The sequence below is a fragment of the Protopterus annectens genome, chromosome 1.part0, assembly GCF_019279795.1.
Source record: "Protopterus annectens isolate FY-2018-M chromosome 1.part0, PAN1.0, whole genome shotgun sequence".
NCBI classification, from domain to species: Eukaryota; Metazoa; Chordata; order Ceratodontiformes; family Protopteridae; genus Protopterus; species Protopterus annectens.
The window spans coordinates 651765202-651786710 of record NC_056725.1 but is presented as its reverse complement, the minus strand read 5'-3'; the positions used below and the strand labels follow the sequence as shown (position 1 = coordinate 651786710).

Here is a 21509-nt window from a genome sequence, read left to right as displayed (position 1 = left end):
TACTGTCCCAGCAAAACAATCAAATCCTGCACAATCGGCTCCAAACACTGAACCTGGCAGTATGGCTGATCATGTAGTTATTCGAACAACACCTCTCAGTAAAGCTGTGATGAATGTCATTTTGGTAGCCAGAAGGCCTTGTACTAGAAAATCTTATGCTGATAAATGGAAGAGATTCTGTGCTTGGAACCAGGCACAAGGAACTGATAAAGCAGAGCCAAATATTCCTCAGATTTTACAATACTTGACTGAGATGCTTGACAAAGGCCTATCTTTTTTATCAATAATAATCCATTCCTCCGCCATCTCGGCTTATTACAACACAGAGCCACCAATCTTTTCTCATCCTCTACTAAAGCAGTATCTTAGAGGAACCAAAAATGTAAGGACTCCTAGAAGATCACCACTTCTTGCATGGGACCTCAATTATGTGTTGGAAAAGCTCACCCTGCTTCCATTTGAACCAGCTGCTACTGCAGACCTAAAGTTCTTATGGAAAACAGCTCTGCTCCTGGCAATTACTTCTGCAAGAAGAGTCTCAGAGCTACAGGTCCTCATGGCTGTGGAGCCTTTTATCATTTTTTACCCAGGCAAGGGTGTCTCTGAGGACAAATCCTTCATTTATGCCCAAGGTGGTTTCCAGTGTGGCTCTTAACCAAACTATTCATTTGCCATCCTTTTATCCAAATCCGTAGAAAAAGGGGGAGATGATTCTGCATTCATTGGACATACACAGACAGCTAAAATTTTGCTTGAGCAGGTCTAAAGCTCTAAGAAAAACTGAGCAGTTACTAGTGACATATGCTGCAGGGTCAGAAGGAAAGGCTATTTCAAAGCAGACCATTTCAAAGTGGATAAGCCACTGCATTTGTTTCTGCTACTTACACCATGGCAAACCTGTGCCCAAGGGCATTAGGTCTCATTCCACCAGAGCTGCAGCTACATCAGCAGCCTTTCTCAGAGTACCACCAACCAAAGGCATTCTAGAGGCTGCTACTTGGAGTTCTGTTCACACTTTTACAAAGCATCATCATTTGCCTCTCGGCAGGCTTTGCCACTGCAGTTCTGCAGGGTCTTATAGCCGCCCCTAATGCTGTTTAGCTCCAGCCTCCCATCCATAGCTTTGGGGCTCTACCCAAATGTGATGACTGCAACAGTGAAACGCGAAGAACATAGTACAGTTGTGTACACTTACCATAAATGTAGTTGCAGTCCTGGTTACCCACCCTCCAGCCCCCTTCTTTTATTGGATATACCTCTACTTTTCTTTGCTATCTTCAAAAGCTTTTTGGTGTATTTGCTTTTTTGTTGGCGGTATAACCTTGTATATTTATAGATTTAATTGCTTCCCATTAAGGGGGCACCTGACATCTGGGGCAAGAAAAAAATGTAATGGCATTGGCTGCACGTTTTATACCCCTGAAGACTTAATGTCATGGAAGAAGGGACAGCAACCGACGCAGGACCCAAGACTTTGATAATCAGGCCGACTGAGGGCTACTGCAAGCAGATAACCCAAAAGTGATGACTGCAACAGTGAATGCACTCAAACGTCTACATTTATTTTAAGTGTACGCAACTGTACTTTCTTGTTCAAAGTGTCTTCTGCTGACCCTTCTGTCATCACTATGCTTTTGATAAGGCCTTTAAGCCGCTTCCTTCCATCATCCTGCTTCCCTCTGACAAGGACCACAAACATATGAAGAGGTTTGGGAAACTGTATAGACTGCTGCCACCCATGCCATTAAGGCTATAAACTATCAGAGACGCATGGCAAAGTACATCTTGGAACTCCTGTCTCAACTTTCTAAGATTATTGCTGATATGCCAGACTCTGAGAGTTATTTTATTTATTTTTATTGTACATTTGTTTACCAGCAGAGTCTGACTGGGCATAAAACCCTTTTTCAGCAGAGGCCCGGGGAGAAAAGCTCCATTCTTAGTAAACTATTTTGTTAGTAGAAGGAAAATTGTTTAATACAATAAAGAAATGTCACCAGTCCTCCTTAACCCAGTTCAAAAAAGCCTCAAACTACACTTCCAACAGCATTGGCAGTGTCCCTGCTTAAATCCCAACTACACTTCCAACAGCATTGGCAGTGTCCCTGCTTAAATCCCGACTAATCACCACCTGCTGTTCCTGCAAACTCTCCCTAAGCATTTCAGTCTTATACCGTAATAAGTGTATTAATTCTTGAAGGGACTTAGCCCATGACTCCGTGTATTATTGTCTGAAATTGAAGCTGCATGATTTTGATGTCTACTATGTTTTATCCATGTTTGTACACCCTACTGAAAACTGCATATTATACTTATCTATAAATGTTTCTATTGTTCCTAATGTGTTTATACTCTGCTTTCTGGAGCTTTTCTCCCTGGGCCTCCGCTGTAAATGGACATGTATCCAGTCAGACTTTCCTGGTAAACCAATGTAAAATAAAAATAAATAGTAACAGACATTCATAATGGTAAAAAGACTAAAACAGAATAAATTGGTCAAGTGGGAGACGAGACCAATAATCTTGTTTAACAATGCTTCTAGTAGACTGTTCTTACAGTAGTAGCAGGTAGTGGCATTGTATACAATAAGAGTGCAGTTACGGTACTTAGTCTTGTATACAGGTAGCATAGCACACTGAGGACTTAAAATCTGATAGGTATTAACAGTGAGAAGAAAAAAAAAAACATAAGGTAGTCGTATGATTTGAATTCAATGCTCATTACATATGCAATTAAAATTTTAAAATCAGCTAGTTCCATGGTTTGGGATACCCATGCCCAGTATGTGTACAAGTCCAGGAATTGGTGAGGTGGGCTTTAATGTGATGCTTGAAATTTTTTAAGCTAGTTATAGTTCTCATTTCAAGGTATAAGGCATTCCACAGTTTAGCAATGTAGAGAGTAATGTATAGCAATGTAAGAGAATACATCCTTGGCATCATCCCTGATTGGAGTTTCCTCTCAAGTCGCCTGACACTCCATAAAATGTAGCCATGATGCTGTGGAGGCTTCATCTAGGGCAGCCGCCACAGGCTTGGCTCTGAGAAGATTTGCTTGGGTAAGGCTACAACATCTACCAGAGGACATTAAATCCAAACTCATGGCTGCCCCCTAGACAGTTAAGCCCTGTTTGGCCCTGCTGCTACAGAATTGTTCAGAACCTTACAGGAGAAGGGGAAAGAGATGCAGGAAATAAAACCCAAATGAATTATCCTTCTAAGCCAGTGTTTGTTAGAAGGCAGTCGCAGCCTACTCAAGTTAAGGCAAAATAAAAATTAAAAAAAAAAAAAAAAAAAAAAACAGACCTTGGCACCTGAGAACTCCACTAGAAACACCACCTCCTCAAAAACAGTCCTTTCCAGGCAGACCAGAGTCCATCTGACTATTTAGACACCAGACATACCTCCTACTCCTTTTCCCTATGCCTTTCCCTTTCCTTTCCAGAGTAGGAAATCATAACACAGGATGCCTGGTGCTCTTCTTCATAAAAAGGGCTATGTCATGGTAATGAATTATCTTCTGCCCTTCAGGGGTATCCCTCAGTCTCCCAGAGACCCAACTGCCTCATTTCCCAAAGGTGCTACAAGACCTGCTGGATCAAGGCACTATCCAACCAGTACAATCCAGTCAAAGGGAAAAAGGGCTCTATTCAAGGATGCTTTTAGTACCAAGGAAAGTGGGTCCATGGAGACCTATCCTTGACCTCTTCTACCTCAACACCTTCCTGAAAGTACCCGCTTTCAGAATGCTAACCTTGCAAACAATTTTTTCCCTTTGATTAATCCCACAAGCCTACATGGCTTCCATAGACATAAAGTATGCTTACCTATACATCCCCATGCATCTTGTTTACAGGAAATATTTAAGATTCTCTGTGGCTTCCTGGTATTTTCAATTCTTCCTTGGCGTTTTGGTCTCTCCACCACCCCAAGGGTATTCACTAAATGTCTAACCCCAGTAATTGCTTACTGCAGGCTTCAAGACATTCGGGTCTTCACATACCTGGACGACCTTTTCTTTCAAGCTGTCAGTCCAGGAGCACTGGAATACATCTCCATCTTACAGTCTTTGGGGTTGAAAATCAACTTCCAGACGTCCGCTGTTTCCCCATACCAGGACCAAATATTTCTGGGATGCAGGCTACAAATGGACCTTGTAAAGGTTTCCCTCCCCACTCAGAAGGCTCAGGATCTCATTTCCTTTTTCCATAGCCTCTTCCCTCTGACTTGTATCACAGCCAGGATCTTTCTCAGAATCCTGGGCTTCATGGCATGCACCATCCTGATGCTTCCCCTAGAAAAAATACACATGCGGAAACTACAGTGGTTCCTGAAGTCAATGTGGATGCAACATGCACACCTCCTAGAGTACCCAGTTCCATTTCTCCCTTCCCTGTAGAGGGGAAATTACCTTGCGGATTCAACAGCGAACTGCAAACCCAGGTCTCCTACTCCATCCTGTACCACCAGTCCATGAGATTTTCACATATGCCTCTGACACTGGATGGAGAGCAGCGTTTGGCTCATTAAAAGCACAATGGACCTGATCCCCTTCTCAAAGAAGGGAACACACAAATTTAAAATAAATCAAGGCACTCCTGCTGGCTCTTCAGACCCTCTTCGTCCCAGGCCCTTTAAAAATTTTCACAGACATGTCTGATGTCCTTCAAGGATGCATCTGCAGTCCTTACATATGGGTTGTCCTGCCTCGGGCAGCCCTTCGGTCGGCCGGATTCCAAAGTCTGGGTCCGGCGTCGGCTGATGTCGCCCTTTTCCCTGACGTCAGAGTGCCTGGGGTATAAAAGCATCAGCCGACGCCATCTTCCTCAGTCTTTCTTGCCGCGTGGTGCCCGAAGCAGAAGCAGTTTGCAAGTGCCGGTCAGCCAGCTCCTGTAACTTCAGCTACCGAAGACTTCAAAAGCTAAGTACCCCGTTGGGGACTCTTTCTTGCCTCAGCCGTTGGCAGATCAAACACTTAAAGTTAATAATTGCTTAACTTGTGGGAAACAAATACCTCATAAGGATTTCCATTCTTACTGCCTCCCTTGCCTAGGCCCAGACCACGACGTCTCGGCCTGTACAGCCTGTGCCTCCTTCAACCGACGCACTCTTAGGCGTCTGGCGGAGTTTGCAGAGGAATTTTTTGGGGCTAGTTACTGTTACAATATGCCGTCGGAGACTCCGACTTCTCATTTAACCAAAAAACGGAAGGACAAGGACCGACACACGCGGACCGTGGTTTCGGCTGAAACCACGCCTAGGCCTACCGCGAGTGTCTCTGTCTCTGCTGAAACAGAGTCCTTGGTACTTCCGACCGTCGAAACCGCACAACCGACAACCTCAGCCCCGGAGGCCTCTTCTGAGTCGGTTATAGAATTTCCCTCAAAAACCGGTGTCCAAGAAACATCAGACACCATTTCCCTAGACAAAACTACGCCAGCACGTGGAGCAGCCAGGCCTCCTGCATCCATGTCCATAAAGGCATTCACAAGGGCTAAAGCTGCTAAACAGACAAAATCTCTGCCTCCCAAGGATATTCCTCCGGGATCCACTACAGGTTCACAGATTTTAAGTTTAGCTGAGGACCTTATTTCTTTAATTAGGGGCTCTCAGCCACATCCGGACAGGGGTTCTCATCCTCCTCTAGACAAAAGGCCCAGGGTTGAGCCCACTGATCCCCAGTCCTCTGATGAGGCCTCAGATGGCTCTGCTCTTTCTGATTACCAGGAGGAGGCCTTTACGGCCTACGAGGATTCTGATGCAGAGAAATCTATTCCCTCTGCCTCCCCTCCTGAAGAGCTGTTCTTTGGGGAGACCCTTCACTCCATGAGAGAGCATTTCAAATGGCAGGGCCAGGAATTCTCTGATTCCAGGAAGAGATTAAGGACTTGTTTGCATTTACCTCAGCATAGACCTTTGGCTATTCCCCCTGTTTTGAATGTCATTGATGATGTGTACTCTGAGTCTAGCATTACCCCTGACTCCCTTCCTCCGGCTCCTGTCAAGCCCGATAGATACTACAGGGTCCCGGACTCGCATCATTTCCTTTACAAGGCCCACTCTGCTGACCCTGAAACTATTTCCCAGGGCCCAAAAGGGGTTGCATCTGCCACTACTAAAAATCCACTCCCCTCTGAAAGGGAGTCCAGGGCTTTAGAGAGATGGGGTAAAAAAGTGTATACTACTTCCACTCTTTCTATGAGGGCATTAAATTGTCAATTCCATATGATACAGTACCAAGAGTATTTGTTAGATGAATTGCATAAAAAACTGTCTTCACCTGAACCCCTAGATCGCAAGTCACTTTAGGATCTGGTACATAACTCCCAACAGGTTAGCAACCATTTCTTGCAGTGTGGTTATGATGCATTGGAAGCTTCATGTAGGTCAGCTATGACAGGTGCAGTCATACGTAGACATGCTTGGCTGAAGGAACAAACCCTGCCAGATCATGTTAAAGCAAATTTTCTGGATGCGCCACTGGAAAAGCAAAAGTTATTTGGCTCCACTGCTCAGGAGGTCTTAAAGAAATTTGAGGAAAAGGCTAAATCTGTACAAAGTCAAAGATTTTCTCCAGGTCCAACCACCAAGATTCAGCAGAAATTGGCCCTCTAAGAATTGGTCCTTTCCAGACAGACAGATTTCAAAGAGGCAAGAACAGGTGTGCCAGAGGCAGAGGGCAAGCTAGAGGCTCCTACAGAGGACGTCAATGGCAGCCTCCTAACCAGAGAGGTAGTGCAGGACCTACAACTGCTGCACAAGGGCAGACTCAATGACTTTACCTTGACCCTGCCAATCAGGGCTCAGTTGGAAGCACCTTTGGGCGGAAAGCTATCTTTATTCTCAAAAAGTTGGCACAGTATTACAAAGGACAAATGGACACTGCAAATAATAGACAAAGGATACAGGTTCCATTTTCATACATTACCAAAAAGAAAAGGCATGCCAAACCTGCCACCGAATCAAAGGGCAGAGGCTTTAAAACAGATTTCCAACCTATTGCAAATGAAAGCTATAGAAAAGGTTCCTCTCACAGAACAAGGCCAAGGATTTTATTCCAGACTATTCCTTGTCCCAAGAAAAGAAAAACAATGGAGGCCTATTCTCGACTTGTCCGTACTGAATACTTATCTCATTGTGCCAAAATTCAAAATGCTGACCCTACAGCAACTCCTTCCCATGCTAGGCAAGGGGTCTTGGCTGGTAACTCTAGACCTCAAGGAGGCATACCTGCATGTCCCTATCAGACAAAGTTGCAGAAGACCCCTCAGATTTCTTGCAGGTTCAGAGCATTATCAATTCTCAGCATTGCCCTTTGGCTTATCTACTGCGCCCAGAGTATTCACGAAATGCCTGGCATCAGTAATTGCACACTGCAGACGTCAGGGGATTCAAATATACCCATACCTGGACGACTGCCTTATACAAGCGGACAGCCAACAAACATTGGTAAAACACTTGAATTATGCCATATGCCTACTTCAGGCTTTGGGATACACAGTCAGTATTCGAAAATCAAGACTTGTTCCATCCCAAAGAATAACCTTTCTGGGTGCAAAACTAGATACAACCACCCAAATGGCTTTTCTCACAGAAGAAAAACAAGAACAACTACCAGATTTCTTCAGAAACCTGGCAAAGCAAACCCAACTGACTGCAAGGAAAATACTGCAGGCCCTGGGTTTCATGGCATCTTGCATTCTTCTGATTCCACAAGCAAGGCTGCATATGAGGAAACTACAATGGTACCTAAGGAGTCTATGGTCTCAACACAGTCACAGCCTAGAAGCTTTGATCCCCCTCATTCCATTCCTTCAAAAAGAATTTCTGTGGTGGGCTCAAGCAAGCCAGTCAAACAGGGGTCTGCCTTTCAGCAAACCAACTATCAGCCAAACCATTACCAAGGATGCCTCAGACCATGGATGGGGAGCCCACATGGAGGGCAGATGCATTCAAGGACAATGGACACAAACAGAATTTCGCCTGCACATAAACCAAAAGGAAATGCTGGCAGTGATACATTCAATCTAGGCCTTCAAGCACTTTCTACAGCAAGGCCACCTGCTAATAAAGACCGACAATACCACAGTTATGTGGTACATAAACAAGCAAGGAGGTACCCATTCTTACCCTCTTTGCAGGCTGGCAATGAATCTTTGGAAACTTTCCCTAAAAATAAATATACAGCTGCAATCCCAGTTTGTACCAGGAAAAGACAATGTACTGCCGGACAGCCTAAGCAGAAACATCATGGATCCACGAATGGATGCTGCACCCAGACACATTTCCTCAAATAACGCAATCATGGGGAAGGCCGGACATAGATCTTTTTGCCTCCCACCACAACCATCAACTGAAGAAATTCTGCACAAGGACATACCACCCAGAAGCATGGAAAGTGGACTCTCTCTTTCAGCTGGAATACTCTTAACAGTATGTGCATTTCCACCTCTTCCGTTAATGACCAAGGTCGTACTGAAGATCAGGACAGAACAACCAAAAGTGATTCTGATAGCTCCGGACTGGCCAAGACGACATTGGTACCCACTGTTAACGAGCTTGTCACGCACGAAACCGTGGCCTCTACCACAATGGCCACTTCTTCTGACACAGCACAATTACAAAACTCTGCACTCCAGCCTAAAAACCTTGCAGCTGACAGCCTGGAAAATACTTTGACTCCTCGCCTGAATAAACTATCCAAAAGGGTAAAGGATATCATCAAGGAAGCTCGGCGACCTTCCACAAGAAAGGCATATTCAGCAAAATGGAAAAGATTTCGCACTTGGAACTCCTCAAAGGGCCAAGATCCGACAGTAATGAGCATTCCACATATCCTGGAATACTTGGCAGAAATGCTCCATAATGGCCTCTCTTACTCTTCCATAAAAGTTCATGCTTCAGCCATTTCAGCGGAGTACAACACTGATCCACCTGTATTTTCTCATCCGTTGCTAAAGCAGTTTCTAAGAGGGATAAAAAACATCAACCCTCCAAGGAAACCACCAGTGCCTACATGGGACCTTAACTTCATGTTGGAAAAATTAACTCTACCTCCCTTTTAACCAGCAGCATCTGCAGAACTACAGTTCCTGTCTTGGAAGACTGCCTTCCTTCTGGCCATAACCTCAGCAAGAAGAGTATCTGAGTTACAGGCCCTCATGGCAGTACAACCATTTCTTACTTTTCATCAGGACAGAGTCTCATTGAGAACCAATCCTTCATTCATGCCAAAGGTGGTATCCAGGGTCTCACTGAACCAAGCTATTCACCTGCCTACCTTCTTTCCAAATCCACAAAATAAAGGAGAGAAACTTCTACATACTCTGGACATTCACAGACAGTTGCGCTACTACTTGGACAGAACTAAGACTTACAGGAAAACTGACCAGCTTTTTGTAGCATATGCTGCTGGTGTACAAGGAAAAGCAATTTCCAAACAGACAATTTCAAAATGGATAGGGAATTGCATTCGATTCTGTTACTCTTTTCATGGCAAACCTGTGCCATCCAACATTAGATCTCATTCCACCAGAGCCACAGCCACCTCCACAGCCTTCTTAAGAGGGGTGGCTACAAAGGACATCTTAGAAGCTGCTACATGGAGCTCCGTGCGTACATTTTCCAAGCATTACAACTTACCATTATATTCCAGATCCAGTGCAGGCTTTGCTACTACAGTCCTGCAGGGCATTTTAGCTACACCATCCTTTTCTTAGGTCATACCACCCCCAGCTTGGCTATGGTATTCTACCCATATGTAAGGACTGCAGATGCATCCTTGAAGGACATAGTACAGTTTTGTACCTACCATAAATGTAGATGTCCGATGGGTATGCATCTGCAGTCAGGATTTCCCTCCCTCCTGCCCCTCTGTGGTATTCCTTGAGTAGTTATCCCTCCTTCTAGCTAGCTGGGGTTATCCATTATGGTGTATTTGTTATATATATATATATATATATATATATATATATATCTATATATATATATATATATATATATATATATATATATATATATATATATATATATATATATATATATAATACATAAAATATATATATATATATATATATATATATATATATATATATATATATTATATGTTATATATCACTGTGCATGTTTGGAAGTTTTTGTATCTCTCCAAATTTAGCCTTCATTAGAGGGCACCTGGCATCTGGGGCAAGAAAAACTGAGGAAGATGGTGTTGGCTGATGCTTTTATACCCCAGGCGCTCTGACATCAGGGAAAAGGGTGACCTCAGCCGACGCCGGACCCAGACTTTGGAATCCGGCCGACCGAAGGGCTGCCTGAGGCAAGACAACCCATATGTAAGGACTGCAGATGCATACCTATCGGACATCTACATTTATGGTTGGTACAAAACTGTACTTTCTCTGGTATATGAACAAACAGGGAGGTACAAAGTCTCATCTCCTTTGCAGACTAGCTCTGCAAGTCTGGGAATTGGCTGTTAAGCTTCAAACTCCACTCCAGGTGGTATATATCATCTCTAGTCAAAATGTAGTGGCAGACGCATTGAGCAGGTCCGAAACACAATCCCATGAATGGAATGCATCACAGGGAAGTGTTCCTGGAGATTTTCCACAGATGGGGTACTCCACAATTAAAACTTTTTTTTGCCTCCCCCCATGAACAGGCAGCTTACATTATTTTATAACAGAGGTGTGCATCCTCTGGTCTGGAAGGTGGACTTCCTCAGCTTTTAATGGAAGGGGATGTTTCTGTATGCATTCCCTCCCCTTCTTCTCATTCCAAAAACCCTGCTAAAGATTCAGCAGGACAAACCAAAATTTTTGATGGGGACATCCTTTTGGGCAAGACAGCACTAGTTCCCTCTGTTTTTGCATTTAGCCAAGGACGATCACCACAAGTTACCCCACAGAGTGGACCTTCTCACACATCACAAAGGCACTCTAATCCATCCCCACTTGTCAACGCTTTAGCTGACATTCTGAGTGATGGGATCTTAATTCCTTTGACTGCTTTTTTTCCCAGAGGATGTGCTGAGAGTTCTGCAGGAGGCCAGGAAAACCCAATATAAGAATATCTTTCTTATCCAAATGGAAGAGATTTTCAATCTGGTGTCTTTCTCGAAACCAGGACCCACTGATAGTGGAAATCCCCCTGGTTCTCTCATGTCTACATGAATTACTAGATGCTGGCCTAAGTTATTCCTCAGTCAGAAGTGCAATTCTCCGCTATTTCTGCCTGTCTGCCTCTGTCTCCTCGTTTAGCTTCCAGATTTGAGACTAAACAATTCTTAAAAGACATCCTTCACTTAAGAACCCCCCCCCCCCGAAACCCGTGGCACCCCCCCCCGGGATCTTAACTTTATATTAGAGAAGCTGACCCTTGCTCCTTTTGAGCCAGTAGCTTCTGCTTCCTTAAAGTTTTGCTCCTGGGAAGACTATTTTGCTACTTGCACTAACCTCAGCCAGAAGGGTTTCTGAACTAGCGGCCCTAATGGCTTCCACTCCTTTCTTGGTGTTCCACAATGTGTGTGTCCATCTGCACCAACCCTACCTTTATGCCTAAAGTGGTAATGTTATCCCTCAACCCTTCCATCCATTTACGTACCTTTTTCCCCAGTCCACAGAACTTGGCAGAGAGGATTTTGCACACGTTGGTTGTGCACAGACAGCTTAGGTGCTGTCTTGACAAAGTAAAAGGATACCAGGAAGTCAGACCAGTTGGTCTCATTCCACCCTAGAGCTTTAGAGCTGTCTGCCTCGAAACGCAGTATATCCAGCTGGATCTCTAAAGCCATTTCTTTCTGCTACGTCCTGTTAAGATGCATTCTGCCAGGGCTGTTGCTTCCTCTGGCACCTTCTTTAAAGGAGTGAGCACTAAATCCATTTTGGAGGCAGCCACCTGGTCTTCAGTCCATACCTTCACCAAACATTTTAAATTGGACAAAATTTCCAATTCTAGGGCAGGGTTTGCAAGGGCTATTCTCCATGGCTTCATGGAAAGCTCCTCTGCCCCTTCCTCCTCCCTTTCCTCATGAGCTTTGGTATTCTCCCTCATGTTAAGATTACTGTAACAGAGGAATAGGAGAACATAGATAATTGTTAGGGTAAGATTTTGCAAAACTAGAGTTCCTTCTCTTCTCTGTTGCAGTATTCATTCCATCCCTCCTTCCCCATGATTTTGTTCTTGCTTGGATGTATTTGACCTATGTACTCCCTTAGATGGGTGTTCCTCTTGGGGCACTCAGTTCTGAGGAGGGTGTGTGCATATATCACTTTTATGGCAGACGTCTGACAAGCAGCCTACGTGTGACATACCACTCACCCCTAGTAGTAAAAGTCTTTTTGTACTGGCCGACGTCGGGTCATCACGGCAGCAACTCCCTCATGTTAAGAATACTGCACCAGGGAAGAGAGACGACTTGTATCATTATGGTAAGATTTTACACTGCTAATCTTTATAGGTTCATAGGTTATCTGCCCTAGGGCATTTGTAAGCCTAGCCAGAGTGTGTTTGGCTTTCGCCACCCATTTTAAATTAATTTTGCTATGCTCTTTTTCGAGGTTAGTATACTGTGCCTCTGTCTAAAAGTGACACAGAAGTCTTTGTATTAGTAACCCTGCAGAACTTCACAAAACATTTTACAAATTTAGAAAACCAACTGCTACCTTTGAATGCTCAATGAACATTTTAATTTTTGTTTTTTTTTTAGTATTTGCTTCCTGGAATTGTTCACATCAATCATCAGCCATACCTGGAGAGAGGAGATGGTCCTATTGTAAGTGGTACTTCATTTTGGTTTATTCAAAATTATTTTGATAGTGGGATCAATTTTGGAATGAACCAAGTGTTTTATCATGGTTTGGGATAGAATTAGCAAAATGTGCTAGCATATACGCTATATTTTTTTATATCTTGAAAGCTTTTAGATAATTAAAAGTGGAAAAGAAATTTATTAAAAGCACATGAGCATTTGTGTTGGAATTCTTGTCTGCCTCAGTAGAGGCCTGGGTTTAATTACCAGTGAATGCAGCACGGCAATTTTAGATGGGGAAGGGTTGACACAGACACAAGGCACTGGGTATGAGTCTCACCCTTGAGAAATTGCCTAGGCTTAAATTTGACTGGAAAGGCAGCTAACCTAGTAGTTATGAAAATATAAGAAAGAGAGTTCTTCCCCTTCAAAATTATGAATTTGAAAGTCAAATTTGTACTTTTCTGATTATAACACTAAATTGGCGTTTACTGGATATGTAAAGAAGGTACTGCCAAGCCTGGCAGCTGTCTCCTTTCCAGACTTAATTGAAACTTTTAATCTGATGTTGTCTGTCTTTGTTCATCCTTGGACCTTTGGGTTACTTGGTTGCGATCCACGGAACCGGCTCTGCCGTTATACAACCAAAGACTCTCGAGCTAAGATGGTACCCACAATTCCCCTGTCCATATTACCTCATATCTTGTGTGCTGCTCTTGTTGCAAGACCAGTCAGTTGTTCCTCTCACAGCTAAGTAAAAATTTCTTTATTTTTGCAAGTTATTCTCCTATCTTTTCTACTCTTGCATATATAATGCCCACATGTGCTTTTTCTCCCAGATGTTACGGTATTCTGTCTACCATCGTTGGCAGCCCCCCTCCTTTTCCTTCTCTCCCTCATCAGGTGCCTCTCTGTCTTATAATAATTGGTATTTTCTTCTCTTTACCCATATTTGGTATATATATATTTTTTTTTTACTGTAGTTGGTAGTCTTTTTCCTCCTGTCCTTTTTTTGCGTGAGTGTTTGTGTGATAGTGTTCCCACCAGTTGACTCCTGTCTTTAATTTCGTCTACATGGCTGATAAACCAAAAGGCACTACAGGGTTTAAACCAGGGGTGTCCAACCTTTTGGCTTGCCGGGGCCGCATTGAGTGAACAGAAATGGTCTTGGGGCCGCATATAAAATATATCATATAGTTAACTCTTTTGTTGCTGCGGAAGACCACAGTTGACCTCCTGGCTGTACTGTAGGTGCATTTGAACAATGAATAAATGTAATAAATGCCTAATATTTGCCTTAAAATTCTAATTATCATTCTAATTCTAATTCTCTAATCTAACAGTTAACTCTAACATCTTAGTTAATATATCTATCTATAAATATATATATATATATATATATATATATATGTGTGTATATATATATATATATATATATATATATATATATATATATATATATATATATATATAGATATATATATATTTACAATAAACAGATATTCACTACAGCACTAGCATTTCTCACTGGGGAAACCATTCCAGCAGTCCAACTATGTAAAATGTCAACATCAGCAGTCCTACAATACTATAATCCACAAAAATAACCCAACAAATTTGCAATAAAGTAAAGAATTCACATTACTGACTTAATAAAACAATTCTGAATAAGCTACAAGGGGGTCTCACCCAAACAAATAACTGGTGCCAGAAATATGGCCTCAAGCTAAATGTCAAAAAATGCATCATCATCCCCTTTGAGGAGAGTGATGTCCTCAAAAATTATCACATTAATAACAATGTTGTAAGCACGCAATAAGTCATATAGTACTTGGGCACCCACGTTGATAGAAACCTGACTTTTGACCACCACGTTGTCTCCGTTGTAAGGAAAACGTTTTACATGGCCAACTTCATTAGTAAGGGTATCTCATCCGGGGACAAGGAGGTTATAACATCCCTGTACTCTTCCTTTACAAGAGCCATTATTGAGTGCAGTGCCCCTTTTGGCATGTGCCTCAGCAAAACACCCTGCCAAAAGAAAGACTACAACCATTTTTGACAAAAAAGGTCAAAGGACTAAGTTCACTTACTTATCCAAACAGACCAAAAAGCTTTTTGCTTTCCTCTGTCTCTCACTGGCCCCTATAAATTTCATCATTGGCTTGCTTTCCAGGCTAAGAAAGATCCTGCCTTAAGAGACGTCCTCTACCTCAGAAATACTGGTTATACTTAAAACGCTCACTACAAAGACCACAGCCTTCACTGCAACATAAACAAGCCACTTTTTATGGACAGGTTCTTGACACAAAAACCTTCAACTTCTGTAAAAAGCTCCTCTCATTATCAGACAATATAGTTCAGCAACATGATGGCTGGATGGATAGCCATAAATGTAGTCCTTGGGTAAGTAGCATAGCCTTCATCAAACCAGATGGGAAAATCCACATACTAACCTTTCCCAGCTGGATGGCTAAGATCTAATATTGGTTACTCAAGTCTAGTTGTCCAAGAAGAGGGGCATGTTTAACTAAGAATTCCATTTGCAAAATTGTATTCAGTATACATATTAAATCTCTCTCTTACACACACACACACACACACACACACACACACACACACACACACACACACACACACACACACACACACACACACAAGCCCCTACTTTTAAAATAGGCAACCTCAGTAATTACATGACATCAACTCACTGAATTAAATTGTCTGGAAGTCAAAATATCTGAAAAAAAAATCATAATAGAGATGGATTCATCCATGTAATTTCCAAACACCAAAAGGACCATCAATAAATAAACAACTGCTCTGCAAAAAGTAAATCAATAAGAAAACCATAAACTATAATGCTACATACTGGTGTAAACATATAACTTGTGTCAATCCCCAGGTTAATCCATACCAAAAGATTGTTTCAGAGCTTCAGCTATGTACAAACAGCTTTCAACTAAAAACTTAACTCATTGATATTTGCCTTGCTGTAATTATAACTGTAAAAAAAAATGTTTTTAAGTTTATTCTGTACCTCAATGATTCTCACTGTTACGAGATGTAATTTCTTCCATATTGTATGAGTACTACATCCATAATTTGCTGTCTGTCTCTCTCATGTATTGTATTATATTGTTTTCTGTTATTTTTGGAGCTTTTCTCCCTGGGCCTCCACTGAAAACGGACCCGTGTTCAGTCGGACTTTCCCGGTAAACAAATATAAAATAAAATAAATAAAAATAAACTTCCCTCCAATGTAAAGCCATTTGACATTCAGACATTTTAGTTTGTGCAGAAGTTACTCACAGACTGACAGTTTACTGAGCTGTAATGCTGACCTTCGCTTTTGAAAAAAAAAAACAAGTTCCCAGACTTTGTTAATAGTTCAAAGTCTCGAGAGGATTATTTATTTATTATATATTTATTTATTTTTGGAAAACATCTTTTAAAACTGTTAAACTGATTACAAACCCAGAAACACAGAAATGTTATTGTGATTATGTAAACTACAGACTGCTGCAAGAAATCAAAGTCACATTAGCACTCTATGCTTATGTCCGAACAGATGAATCATACCTGTCAATTCCAAAAGAAGTAAAGTAGCTTAATAAGAAGGTTATTTGCAAGGTTATATGGCAGTTTATATTGGAAATAAGCAGAGATATTAAAAAGGCTCTGTTTTTCATAATTATGCCGAAAAGTCTTCCAATGTAAATACAACCTTCTGATTTAGTATGGAACCATACCTCTCAACCTTAGAGCAAGAAATCTGGACAAAGCGAAAAATAAAAGTGGGACACAGGCAAAAAAATAGTTATGCATCACAGACACCATTGAAACAACTGTAGCTGCAAACATTATACATCACTTATAATCTTTCTATCCCATTATTGTCACATTATATGGCTCATTCAGTCTTGCCTTCTTTTGCATCAAAGAAAACCATGCTTTGAAATGACAAATGCATTAAAAATAATAAATAAAACACATTGCATCAACATCCTGCAACTTCCTACCTGCAAGCAACCACAGAGCTTTCACTGAAACTAGGGCTGCTTGTTTCCCCAGAATGACAGCTCTCCCTAATTAAGTCTAATGGTATGCAATCTACCAGTATCTGGACTACCTGAAAGAAATTAAATTATGGCCTGTAAACTGAAAGTACACTTTGTTTAATTAAACTATATTTCTAAGCCCACTTACTATATTTTTTCAGTAACATCCCAATATCCATTTCCAGGTCACTTTACAAGACATTGGCAGTGGTAGACTTGGCATCCTTCAGAACCCCACAGGCCCACGCTAATACTTTGTCCATTAAATGTAAATATCCATCCACTGTAAATGGCAAGAAGCTATGTCTTAAAAAATCTACTTCTGGCATACGTACCCAAGTATTAGGTTTTGAAACAAAGAAACATATTCTCCACAGTCCGTAAGTCTCTGTCTTTAATAATCGTCTACTGTTGCAGCACTCCCAACACATAAGCACACACATACACACTAAAATCCCCAACATTTAAAAAATGACATTATGCCAACTTGATTTGCCAGTATTGATGATCCGCCAAAGCTATGCTTACTATTGTTCAATCTACCACTGCTTAGAACCCACCAATGAAAAAACAGTGTGTGTGTGTGTCTTTCGGCTTTTCCCGGTTAGGGGTCGCCACAGCAGAACTCCGGTCCGCTAATTATTGGCAGTAGAGTTTTACGTGCTGGCTTGCCAGGCCTAACGCACAAACTTCAACGAAGGAACGCCCATTCACGCATGTCGTCACACAGTAGACACTCTAACTGAGAATCTAACGGGCAACGTCTAACACCACCGCAGTACCAATGAAAAAAACAGTACTAGGTGCTTATTTGTTTGTCTGAAAAAACAATACAATTTTATATACTACAGACCCACATAGTCAATTCACTACTGACCCATTAACCCTAGGCTGCTGTCTCATTCTTACTCCCTGGAACTGCATTACCTTGGATGACTACTTTTATTTCCTAAGCAAAAGACACAAATTGGAAGATGAGGCAAAAATCCAGACCTTCTTTGAAAATCCATACAGTTAAGAGGTATGAGTTCATGTTCAGTACAACACTCTCCCTGTCAGAAAAGCCACAATTTAATGAAAGTGTACTCTTAATGTATGATGTATTTGTGAGCTAACTTGCTTGTGTTCAGTAGGTAGCCTGATAACTGTTAGCCTCTTTGTGTGCATCTCTCTGTCATGCACACATATACACACATGCGCACACACACACTCTTCTACTTTCACGCACATAATTCTTTCATGCATGCACTCACTCCGTACTTATCTATTAACACAGGTAATTGCTGTCTCTTTCAAAGGCAACAGCGGCAAATCCATACACGAGTCCCTCTTCAACGAGAACACACAGAGTCACGCACACACACACTAATTGTTCGGTGCAAAATAATGGTGTAAACACACGGACCCTTTTTTGGCTCAAAAACAAAACTAGAAGGGTGCTTTGGTGCATGCACACAACGACATTAGCATTACAGGTCACGGGAGCGAAAAACACAAAACAAAAAAAAAGTGTTTTGGGGCATGCGTACATCGATGTTGCAGTTAGAGGTTGAGGGCCGCATGGAAGAGCTCTGAGGGCCGCAGGTTGGACACATCTAGTTTAAACAGTGCCAGGATTGTGGACGGAAGATGCCCAATTCAGATGGGCACTCTTCCTGTTCGTCTAGGTGCAGCCCATTTAGACCAAGAATGTTCTGTCTGCCAGGCCTCTAGTAACAGGGCCTTGGTGGAGCATAAAAGTAAGTTAATATTGAAAGGTTTACTTAAGTCTTTCGAAGAAACTTTGTCCAAGATTGCTCCATCTAAATCTGACCATGGTTTGAAGAAAATCACTCCGTGCCAACTTCTCCTTCGACACTGATGGCAAAAAAGAATAAGCCTTCTGCCCCCTCCACATCTTTGGCATTGAAGGCTAAGGTTCAGAGACTTTCAGAACAGAGAACCTCTTTGGTACTGGCTACTATGGCACCTCTGGTCTCGGCGCCAGTCTCATCAGCACTGACTTCTTCAGTTTCCTGGTCGGTGCCGACCTCACCTATTGCACCGCAGCAGACATTACCCACCCCCTTGGTGCCAAAATAAGAAATGATGTACGTACCAGGACAAAGGTAGTCCCCTTCCATCAATCCCTTTGTGGATTAACTTCCCAGTCCTTTTTTGGAAAGGTCAGAGTCCGCCTCTGGATTATGTCTGTTCCTTCAGGAGTCTCACTGAAGAGGACATCGTGAGGTTGGTGGATCACCTCCTGGTGGCCAGGGGTCTTTGTTTCTTCCCAGTCACCTCTGCCTTCTGGAGTTGGGGGTGTGTTTTCCTAGGACTCCCCAACAAATCTTCCTCCTGTAACCTCCTCTGAGGGCTTAAAGCTTCCTACTCCAATCCCTCCGGTTCCAGCTGCTCAGATACCGACGGCTAATCTGGCTTCGGTGCCAGGATCTGCCCTGATGACTTTGGGTCCTTTGGAACTGGTGGACTTCCGAGGCAGTAGCTCCACTGTTGGGTCCGAAGGTTTTGGGTCGGCCCCGGCATTTTATTCGGTGTCTTCCTTAACTGTGGGACTTTGGCAGCTGGGGGCTCTTCCACTGCTTCTGCTTTGGAAGTGGGTCTCTTCAGAGTAGGGTGTGCCCTCTATTCCGAGGTAGTCCTCCTTTGTTCAGAGCTCCCATCCCTCTTCAGGGGGCATGCCTTCCAGCTTATGGAGAGGGCTTTGGCCTCTGCAGGCTCTGTTGGCTCTGTGTCATAGCTGTATTCCCAGACTACTCCTTGCCCAGAGCTGCCACCATCCTCCATGCCCGGGCATCGAGCACCAAAGCTGCAAGCTACCCCTGTACAGGGCCCCTCTTCTTCTGGGTCCTCCTCAGAGATCCCTGCTGAGGAGCCATTCTGAAAGACATGCAAGAGGAAGCACTTAGATTCCCCAGAAGAATCTGTCACTGAGGAGACTGACTTTGAAAATGAGGAGGGTTCCCCACCTGTCACCCCCGGAAGACATTTCCTTAGGAGACATCCTAGAAATTCTCAAACAGAGGGGTAACTGGCAGCCCAAAGACCCAACTTCTGAGGAATCTGTGTACCTTGCAAACTTTTGATGCTTGCCCATCTACTTCTTGGGTGATACCTCGCACTGACTGTCTTTTTAAATTGATCGGGCAACGGGCATTGAAGGGTCCTGATTCCACAATAAACTCCCCAGAGACCAGACAAAATTTGTCAGGCCCTGTAAACCACCAGCACTGGGCCAAGGGCTTTGCACAGCAGTAGATGCTGTGGGTGGTGGCAGTGGCCACCAAACAGGAGCTCATTTAGGAGTCCCACTGTTCATCCCCCTAATAGAGTCTAGGACGATGGACAGATTTTTATTTCCATTTGTTGACTGGGATAGTCCACTAGGTCGAGATGGCCCATTTTCAGTGGAGGCCCGGGGAGAAAAGACTCCACAAGAAACATGTGTAACGTAAAGATTCAGAGGAAACATATGTTACATTACATGATAATTTTTACAAAATGAAGGTGTTTGTTAATGAACAGAACGTAAGCAATGCATCTGGAAAAGCCATTTGACAGACAAGGCTGAATTAGCTACACGTTTAGTAGATCAAAGGAGGAGGTAGGAGTAGAGTTGGTTGATAAGTACATTAGGTGGGAGCATGAGAGGGACATTTCCATTTGGATGATGGGTATAAGAGGAGCTGACTTTTGAAGTTTTTAAGGTCAGGTAAGTTACGTAGGTGAGAACGAAGCGAGTTCCAGAGTTTGGCTGTAGTAAAGGATAGAAGTAGTTGGCCTAGGGGGTGAGAGGATTTGTGTACTTGAAGCAGATTTTGGTTCTCTGATCTTAGGGAGCGGGGGGGGGGGGGTGTAGGGTGTTAGTGCTTTGGCTAGGGATGGGCAGTCAGAGGGTTTGACGATGAGCTGGTGAGCAGTGGTGAGTTGTGTATAATTAAGATAGTTGGGGATTTCTAGCTATTTGAGGTAGAGTAGTGAGTGGCAGTGATGGGATGAGCTTTTGGAGTTGGTAGCGAATTTGCTAATTTTTTTATAACAGGCTTCTAGTTTGGAGAGCAGGCCTAGTTGTAGATTGGTAAATAGTGGAGTGCCGTACATGAGGGATGGGAGGAGGAAGGTAGTTGCAAGAGTTTGCCAAGTGGAGGGGCTGAGGTAGTGACTGTGTCTGTATAGGAGGCCTATCTTCTGATGTTTTTTTTTGATGGTGGAGTATATGTGGGTGTCAAACTTTGGAAAGCAGGTGTACGCTTCATCGACCTTCACCATAAGGTCTTTGAATTTTATGGCACATTTCACTAGGCTCCAGAGAGAGATCTCATCAAGTTGTTGTCTGATACCCTCACAGGAGGTGTGTTTGGGGAGGTACAGCATAAAGTTGACTCTCAGATAGTCACCCTGGAGTCTATTTCTAACTCGTCCATGATGCTCATTGCGCATGCAGCCGAAAGGATGACCAAGGCAGCGGGTTCAGGTGTTCCCATAAGACATCACTCCTAGATGTGTTTGTGTGAGTTTGCGGAGCCGTTTAAGTCTTCCTTCGTCATTTCTCCCTTTGACTGGTGATCTTTGTTTGGCCCCAAAGTCAAGGAAGCTCTAGCCAGTTGCAAGAAGGACTGGAAAGGCCCTGTGTGCAGTGGGCATACTAGGATGTCCTTCAAGGATGCATCTGCAGTCCTAACATATGGGTTGTCCTGC

The 21509-nt window shown here is 43.0% G+C and overlaps 1 protein-coding gene across 1 annotated transcript in view; it reads left to right on the top strand.

Moving 5' to 3' along the window:
* Positions 1-21509, top strand: part of LOC122793771 (probable ATP-dependent RNA helicase DDX17) — a 1394853-nt gene that overhangs the window by 435398 nt on the left and 937946 nt on the right. The window contains exon 5 of the mRNA XM_044061964.1: positions 12709-12774. Within this exon, the coding sequence (XP_043917899.1) occupies positions 12709-12774 (66 nt within the window). The remainder of the gene's footprint in view (positions 1-12708; positions 12775-21509) is intronic.